The following is a 9,610-nucleotide window of genomic DNA, read 5'->3' as shown; positions in this document are numbered from 1 at the left end:
AAGCCTCTGGCGGCCTCTGCTGGTCACATTGGCAAGTGCAAGTCTGGAAGCACAGACAAACAGACAGAGCCACTAAAAGCAATAACTTCCCACTCCGTGAGGTGAAGTGTAAAATAAAATGAAAAAGCGAATTACAAAAAATGTTAAATAAAAAAAAATAGCAAACCCTCCCTAAAAACGAATTAAAACTAATTTTAAAAATAAAAAGTCAAAACAAAATGAGAACTAAAACTAATGAAAAATCCCAAACTATTTAAACCCTAAAAAGAAAATAGTGTTCCAACAGAAATGTAAGCAAACACAGGAAAACCTACTTTTTCACATGGGTTTACTCTGTAGACAGATTCATACATCATCATGTGTCACTGATGGTTGCTCAGTGACCAAAGGCACACAAGGAAGAAATGTAATGAACCGTGATTGAGACGGTCACAGAGTTTCCAGTGTTCTGCTTCCGTCTCTTTCAGGTCCTGAATCAATATGCATGAATTTAAAGGGAGGCCTTTTTGCACTGAGGAAATGTTGAACTGCTGATAAAATCATTATGTTATAAATAGATAGGATTGATGATTTATTAATGGACGACTGATGATCTCCTTGATTGAACTTAAAATAAATACTGGAAAGTCAACATTTCCCTTGCTATGTCTCAGCCTTGTCTTCATTATGAGCTACTGAATGAAACTGTGATACAGTCACCTGATATCTCCTACACTTGACTTCCCTTTAGTATTTTTATAAAACATTATGACACATAACTTCTTTCTGCTCCTGGCAGAAATACTCTGCTACAGTTTGGTCTTGCATACTAAGACAATACTAAAAAGGTGTAAAGAGAGGAAACAGGGTCACAGGATATCATCTTCAGATGTACGTCCATTTTTCTTTTTGTTCTCCAGGTTTATGAAAGGTGCTGCCGGCTGGTAGCGGACTATCATAACTGTTAAACAGAGAGTTTAGTATTCCCAGACAGTTGTTGCAACAGCAGGATGAAAATGATGGGTCACGAAGGCGGCCATCTGTAACCAGCTACGGCTCAGCTGCTGCCGAGTGCTCTTCGAGGGCTGGGCTCTCTGCTTCTAAGCCCAGTCTCCGCAGAGACTGCGAGTACTTTCTCCGTCCTATACTGACTATATCCTCAATCTCATCCGCAATGTCTCTCCTACCGCTCTCCATCATAGCGGCCACCAGCTTTGACACTGCCCCAGGTCCCGCGCTACTTTGTCCCCGAGCCCAGTGGAACAGCATGTCCAGCACCAACGCTCCGAGGTTGTCCCTAGTGGGAGAGAAAAGGACATGCACAATAAGAGGCTATACCACCACGTTTCCAAATGCAGTGACCCACGAAACCTGCAAAACACAAAATATACATATTTTTACGAGATTCATTACATAACTACTTCCTCCTCGTCCGTGATGAGTAACGAGAGGTTTTCTGAGCGTTAGGAGAAGGGGGAGGGCCACATGAGCATCAGTCTGTGTGTAATCTCCTGCAGTGTCCCAGATGGCTTAGTGATGGCTGACAGTGCAGATTAAAACAATCAAAGTTCGCCACCATTTCTCTCCCACTTTTTCCTTCCGTCACGCATCTCCCTCCCCGTGGTTCCTGAGAGGCTTTGGCTGTGCAAACACGTGTGCATGCACCGATTACATCATTTACCCATGTAAACGCCCTCGCTGCTGCAGTTTAACACATGTCACTCTCCCCCTAGGGATTGTTTTTTTTTTTTTTTTTTTTAAATTAATGTTTATTTATGTTTTCCCTTTTGGGAGGCTTGTTTCACATTAGTTGTTTAAAATCCTCTTTATTAAGAGATTAACTCTGAATTTAAAGAAACCATATGTTCACATGATTGGCAGTGTGGTGAACTAATCCTAACCCTTAAACACCTAGCCTCAAAATGTCTAGAAAATGTCCTGGGAGAAAGTGCTTTTGTCCATTTTTCCAAAATATTTTCCAATTTCCAGAATCTTTCAATATCAGGCAGCTATTTACAATTTACTGCATGTTAAATGGTGAATTAACCATTTAAAATGAAGAAAAACTGTAGTTGTACACGAACACCAGATTTTGTATAATTAACGGTACAAAACATTTAAAATAACATTTGTTTGAGTCTTTGTTTCAATGTCCAAAAATGCTCAAAAAAATGGCAAATTATGTACAGGCATTTTTCCAACTCTTTCCAACCTCGGGTGACAAAGACGCTGATTGACCGGCTTCCTGCAACAGCACGACCGAAATTGCCGCAATAACCACGGTTGTTGGCTTTGACGTGGAACTTCTCAGCTTTCAGAAACTGCTGGGATTTTTCTGATGGCACAAAATGCCTCACAATTGTGGTAACGTAAAGTGCGCTCACGGCTATGATACGCTCGGTGTTAAAGGGTTTAACGTTACTCGTATTATGATAGAATGTGAAAAAAAACAATTGCTGTTCGGTGAGGCAATTTTGACTGAACTCAATGCAGTTTGTCATGCCAACCTGTGCTTATACTGAATGCGGTCCAACTCCTGGTAGCTCAAGCCGAGGTTGATGCCAATAACACGCCAGTCCTGTCCTATCCGAAGAGAAATTGACAACAGGTTGGCTTCTGTCAGGTAGCCGCTCTCGGGGTCACCCAGGTTCAGAGGAGGACGCTGGAGCTCTTCGGTGCAGTAGCTGTTGTCCGAGTTTAAGGCCTATGACAAAAACAGAGGAAAGATGTTTTCAAGGATGTTAATTAATATGTTGTGACAAAATATACAACTGGTTCACACTGATTTACACTGTGAATTGTTCAAAAAGACAAAAATATCATGTGAAATTTGGGGGGGGATTCCACTGACGGGAAGTCTTAGTGGTAAAGTTGCAAGCCACTGGCTGTCATGTCCTTTCCTTTTCCGCACCACTTCCTCCGGCAGGTGGCTGGGAATCTCCCCTCTATAAAAAGATACCTGTAACAGAGGTACAGTACATGGCATGTTGTCAACGTGCTATTCAAACAAACTGAACTGATTCATGGGAGGGAAATAAGAACTGTATTTTGAAGACAGCCAATGTGAAAACTCAGGTTACAAGTAAAGTAAAGGTAAGACAGAAATAGCTACTAAATGACACACAATACAATACATTGCAGTTCACTGAAGTATTGTATTGATAGCTGTTTTACTATTAGACATAAAAATCTAACAAACACTGTCTGATATAATGCATACAATTCAAATTAATTTCTGGGAATTCCCTAAAATTTGATATGGAATGAAGCAACACATCACAACCAACAATTAAAAAATATTTTAGTAATATTACGGGATATTTCATTTGTTTTGGTTACAATGTATAATTCATAATTCATATGAAGACGTGCAATACGAACAGTCTATAACTTGTTTTCACCCATTGTCCTTATACAGGGTATATGCAAGAATGCAAATCAATTTCAATACCTTTATAAGACTTTTTCAAGACATTCTCAAAATAATTAAGACCTTATCGCCACTTCAAGCTGTAATCACCAACACATATTTAACTTACAACAGTTGAGGTTTGCAATTAAATCTATGGAGCACAACCATACAAAGGAACGCATAAGCTGGAAAGGAACAAAGCTCGAACGAATAAATTAAACCAAAGGCAAGGATTATTAAAATAAACAACAAGTAACACTTTGACTCAAGTATTCACCATTTTGGAGTTTGTTTTGTGCGATTTCAGATATTATTTTGTGCCAGGAGGAGCGCGTTCGCTGTTGCAAGATGTGTAACGTGACGTCACGTGTACGCATACGTGGCCCCAAGCCGATCTTGCAGGGCGAGCATGCCTGTGCATTGTTGTTTTTTAACAAAAGTGGGGAGGAAAATAATTACATTCATGCATTCTTTTACCTCATGAACTCGCGATGAAGACTTTGTTAATACTCTTTAAGGGCCTTAATTCTCCCAAAATTGATTTATAAACGTTTAACACTTTTTAAACCCCGCAGACACCCCGTTATATCACGGATACATGGATATCTAAAATTCACAATACGACTATGAAAAAAAAAAAATAGATGTTCTGCTTACTTGTCCCCTCACTGGTCCCTTCTGTTTTTCTGTTGGACAGATGTACACTTCCTTCAGGTTCTTCAGACTGGAGTAAAACATGAAACAAAGTCGTCCCTGCACACAGTCCGGTCTGTCTGGAGAAAACAGTTGAATGTCATCATCAGATTTGAATTACAAATAATCCTTTCAGGATGATTAATCACACAACAGGTACAAGAAAAAATCTCATAGAGGATGTCAGACCTGTGCTGATGTCCAGGCCCCTTTCAAAGCCGGCAAAGAACTGTTCTCCTTCAAGTAGGTCACAGAGGTCCGAAGGCTGTGGTCCATCATACTGCTCTGACAAGGACTGTATTCTGCCTTCCATCTAGGCAGAAATAACGGAGCTCAAAATTAGGGGGAGCTTTCATATTGACAAATTTGTCTCAAATTAACACTTAATGCAAATGAAATTGTATGGTCTTCTTGAAATAAAACAAATACAAATACTAATACTAAATCACAGCAATATGAGGAGAAATGCCAACCTTGTTAACAGGTAAACACTGCAGCAAAACTTGTGAAGGGTCAGTTTTCCGCTGGAGGACAAGGAACTGGACTTTAAACTGCTTCAGTCTTTGATAGACCTTCCTGGCCACCCCACTAACATAGCTCTGAGTGGTGTACCACAGCCAGTACCTGCAATGGTTGACACAAAGCTGTGATGATATAACCGTATATATATATATATATATATATATATGAATACAACGTATACTGTGAGACTTTGGAAGTGAAACTCACCAGGAGAAATGTGTTATATAGAAAATGGCATACACATGGGTGATGTGGAGAGACACCTGTGCTGTGATGTCAGTCCAGGTTTGAGCAGTGGGGTCTCCATGAAGCAGATGCAAACAGGTCTTATCAACTGTATGGCCTGCAAAGGCATCAGACTGTTGAAATGCATGCTATGTTATGTTATGTTATACGTTTGTTTAAAAATAAAGAAGGTATAGTGAACCTGTGACTCCAGGTGGCAAAGGAATCTGAACTTTGACGGGCTGCAGGAAATGTGTGTTGGGAGACTGGGAGAGGCAGAGGAGAGGGCTGACTCTGGCCTGAGGATCACCACACAGTGTTTGTACTTCTGACACAGACACCTCCAGCACCTGCAGAGAGGAAGACAACGTAAAGAATCAGAATCACTTTATCGACAGCACTCATGGGAGTAAATATAAAATGTACTAGGTTTTAAGCCTTTTAAGACCAATGATCCCATGCTGACAAAACGATGTAGACTTACTCCACTCATCGTGGGCCTACCTGTAGATTTATGGTGCGTGTCTGCACTGTGCAGTCTGGAGGAAAATGGAGCTTGACTCCAGGGTCAGAGCTGGAAACCAGCAGGGCTCCAGTAGGTGTAACAGAGCAAGTGTCCTTCACGAGACGGGACACCACCATAAACCAGGAGAACTGGCTTACGGAGCAGCACGCCAGCTACGGGAATAACAGGTGATTTATTTTTTAAAACGTACATTTGCAAAACCAACGGGGGAAAACTTGATGATACAGACTGTAAAAGTATGTTGTTGTTGTTGTTGTTTTTACCCTGGCGAGACGACCTCCAGGGTGACTGCTATGGCTCTCGCTCCCCTTCCTGAGATTAGTGGGCAGAGTGGTCCATGACTGTCCATCAAACTTGCGCACAACCACCTCTTTCCTTTTCGTTCGATGATAATATGGCACACACACCTCCACAGGCTGTTGTGAGGATTAAGTTTGAGTACAATTACATCGTGCACGGGCAGAAAAAACTGAATCACAAGAAGTTTTCAGCAACAGCAACTTGAAATGGAGAAACAACTGTGTGCTTATAGATGTGAATATGCTGTTAATATGAACGCACCATTAGAAATGTGATTCCATGTGGCCGAAGCTCGAGAGGACGACTCAGTAGGATGTCATGCTCCTCCAACCACACCCACTTCTTCTCTGGCCTTTTCTCAGTCCATTCCAGTCTTGTGGTTGTCGCCACACAACCTGGGGGGAACAGCAGCTCAGCCCCCCCTGGGAGAAACACATGACATCCAGCAGACGATACACAGAAACTAAAGAGCAAAAAAAAAGAGCATCTATTTAGTCTAATCAAAATGCATCAACTAACAATACACTGACGAGAATGACAAGATATTTTCATTCTGAGAGTGACACTGTACCTGTGTTGATTAAATCCAAGGTGCAACTCTGGGATTGATGTTTCAGGTCGCTCTGGTAAGAAAAGCAATAATGTACCCAAGACTAAATCACATACAGCATTTAAACACGATCAGATGACTTTACACCAAAAATTATTTCTCTAATTACCAGGTGTAGGAGACACTGGTGGAGGGGTTGGCGGTTGTCCCAAAGGATTGTCACGCTTATCGATTTTCAGCCGAGGCAGTTTGTTTAGGCAGTCTGGGATCAGACGGAGTTCATTGCTGTAGATGACAAGCTCTCGGAGTGAAAGGAGAGAACCTGCGCAACACAAAGACCATTTTTATTAATGCATTCATAATTCACTTCACTTCAAACAAGACAAGAACTCCAGTATTTTATTTTGCTGTTATCTCTGCTAAGGATGTTATGTTTATATGTGTTTATGAGCAGAATAACTCAAAAGGTAAAGGTGATTACATTGTCTGGATCCAGAGATGCATCCAGATTCAGGAATTTCTTAAAACAATTCTTGAGAGTATTGACACTGAGAGAAACTGAGCAGCCTTGGCGGAGATTCTCTAGTTGTCACTTGGTTTTTTTTCCCGACACACCAACACACCCTATCATCCTTACCCATGGTTTCTGGCAGCTGTTTCAACTTGTTGTAGGACAGTTCCAGCTTAACAAGCTCCTCCAGGGAACCAATTTCATCCGGTATATGCTGGAGGCAATTATGTGAAACATCCAGAGTGTGAAGTGCTTTCAGCTGACCCACACTTGCAGGCAGAGAGACGAGCTCATTTCCCAGGAGGGAGAGGTAGGTGAGGGAGGGGAACAGGCCCATATCAGGAGGCAGAGCTGTGAGGCGGTTGTGACAGAGGACCAAGGATGTCAGCGTGGAAATGCTGAGCAGGGAGGATGGCAGACAGGTGAGCTGGTTGAAGGAGAGATCCAGGTGCACCAGATGAGAAAGGGAGGAAAAATCTCTGGGCAACATTGTGAGTAAGCCAGGCAGAGGATCACCTTGGGACTCGTAAAAGCAGTGCCCTTTAAAGAGAGAGAAAAGTTCAGTCAGGAGCAGACCAAAACACAGAGATGAATACCAGATTATCACATATTCAACATGTACTGCAACAACCTTTTTATTGTGAAACATTTAATGGCTAACAACAACAATAAAATACACCTTTCTCTACCAACAATCATCTAATACTACTGTAAATCAGGCATGTCCAAAGTCCGGCCCGGGGGCCAATCACGGCCCTCGGTCAGATTTTGTACGGCCCGCAGCTTCAGTTCTATACTGTATTATTTATGGGCCAGGAGGGACTGGGGCAGAAAATCGGCCTCAATCGCATGTCATTTCTTTTTACCTTATTATGTTATTATGATATCTGACTCCAGATGTGAAAGAAATGCAGAATTGTTTCATTTGTTCACTCAAGGACAGTAAAATTATTATAAAACATGGCCTTTGTGTGTAAATTTGGCTGTTAAAAAGACTACTATTGGCCCCCAGAAATCTTTACATTATCAAATTTGAACAAGTTTGGACACCCCTGCTTTAAATGAATGGGAAACATGCCTCTTATAGCCAGTGAGCGCAGCTCTGTCAGATGAGGCAGAACATCCAGGGCACCGTCCAGCCCCGCTTTATCTTCAGAGCCCAGTCTCAGGTACTGGAGGCTGCTCAGCTGCTCTGGGATGGATGTCCACAGCAGGGACAGTGCAGCTGCTCCTCCCAGGTACACATCCAGGCACAGCCTGGTGTCAGTCAACACAGACGAGAGCTCCACGGAAGGAGGCAAGGGTGGAGTTAGGGACAAGACAGAGGAAGAGGAGGACGAGGAGGAAACATTGTTATGATGGTGGTTGGATGATAAGTATGAGGCAGAGGAGAGGCTGGATATGGAGGGGGCGCAGGTGTCCATGAGGCTGATGGGAGACTCGGATGGAGCAGGTGAGGTCTCCTCCATCTCTGGATCCAGGACCTCCGCTCTGCCTTCAGACATCACATCACCTAGTTCAGTCTTTAGTTTGTCCTGATCCCGATTAAGTTCTCTCCAGAAACTCACAACCAAGTTGTCCACAGAAGTTTCTGGTACTCCAGCATGGGATGTTGTCAGTTCCACCTCTTCATCCTCGGACCCGTCTGCCTGCTCTCCATCCTCTTCATCACCAGGGACTCTTCCTTTATCTCCGCTTCTGTCCATTAAAGCAGCTGTTTGTCACTGTCACCTGCTGCGGGTCCACGACTGTCCGAAAGCGTCTCTTTCCGCATGGTTTGTCTGTGACATTCTGTCAACGTACGTTCACTGTCACTACAGCCAGACAGCGTTAAAAACAGAGGAGAAAGCTATTAGCTAGCCAAAACTATGACATGCCCTCGCCATTTATGTAAACGTTAGTTATAAATTACACATCTGGACTGTGCGGTTCAGTTACTATCGCTATTCCGTGACTAGTTTCGCGGACAAAGCTCCTGTAATAACTTAAAAACGAGTACTATTGACCTGTCTTTCCTCTGTGTTACTTCCTTCCTGAGGTTTTTGAAGAAAAACGTTTGCGTCACATTTGCTCGTTTGTTTTTCTCACAACGTCCACCGGTTCAAGACGGGCGGAGTTTAATCCCCCCCCGTAATATATCGTTTAAACACAACAATCCCCGCCCGCCTGGCTGCTGTTTTGTGTGAGACCGAGCGCTTCCGTGCTCGCGCCGCCAAAGTTTCAATTTAGGGCGGGACCGTTGTGCCGAACGTGTCACGCCTCTGTCAGTCGCCGATCGGCCACTTAGTGGCGCTGTTTACACTGTTACACATTTGAGTTAAACGTATGAATGTGAGATATTGTATAATTTTCACTTTTATCTTTTTAAGTTACACCGATTTACACCGTTTTATTGTCTTTTACTCAGATTAAGGCAATAAAAGGTGTTCTACGGATTACATTAAATTCTGATTGTATTTGTACTTTTTTTTTTTTTTTTCTTTCTGACAGAGCGACATTAAATAAAAGGGCTACGAAACAAATTTAAATTTAAATTAATGTATGAAGGAAAAGTGACAGAAGTCATCTTTTCCTGGGAAGAATGGAATTGTGGATATGTGAAATTGTCACTTGGCTAAGAAGAATTTAATTTAGTATATTATCTGTAATACTTGTACTGTATATTACAATTTAGCTCTTTAAAGTGTTGAAAAGCTTGCCTACATACCCTGAACTAGGCTCTATTGGGACTCATAATAGATTTTCCAACTATGCAACACTGGCTTGGTTATCAGGTCAATTAAAGTAAACAAAAAAAAAGTCTATTAAAGTGAACTTTATACCGTTATCATTGACTTATTGTTCTGGTCTTGTCATGTTTTCCTAGAAAGAGCCTGGACCATTGCAGATTTG

General features: G+C 42.2%; 1 protein-coding gene across 1 annotated transcript; it reads right to left on the bottom strand.

The window, feature by feature from the left end:
* Positions 1 to 1,029: 1,029 nt before the first annotated feature.
* pidd1 (p53-induced death domain protein 1) lies at positions 1,030 to 8,223 on the bottom strand (the record flags this gene model as incomplete). Its single annotated transcript, XM_083893680.1, has 15 exons — positions 1,030 to 1,276; positions 2,487 to 2,683; positions 2,831 to 2,938; positions 4,049 to 4,164; positions 4,274 to 4,397; positions 4,558 to 4,708; positions 4,814 to 4,949; positions 5,034 to 5,181; positions 5,336 to 5,509; positions 5,621 to 5,773; positions 5,919 to 6,120; positions 6,229 to 6,280; positions 6,377 to 6,529; positions 6,845 to 7,258; positions 7,797 to 8,223. The coding sequence occupies 15 exons, from the start codon at positions 8,221 to 8,223 to the stop codon at positions 1,030 to 1,032; spliced, it is 2,802 nt and encodes a 933-aa protein (XP_083749806.1).
* Positions 8,224 to 9,610: the final 1,387 nt, after the last annotated feature.

This window comes from Microchirus variegatus (genome assembly GCF_963457635.1).
Source record: "Microchirus variegatus genome assembly, chromosome: 8".
Classification (NCBI taxonomy): Eukaryota; Metazoa; Chordata; class Actinopteri; order Pleuronectiformes; family Soleidae; genus Microchirus; species Microchirus variegatus.
This window is presented reverse-complemented; position numbering and strand designations above follow the sequence as displayed.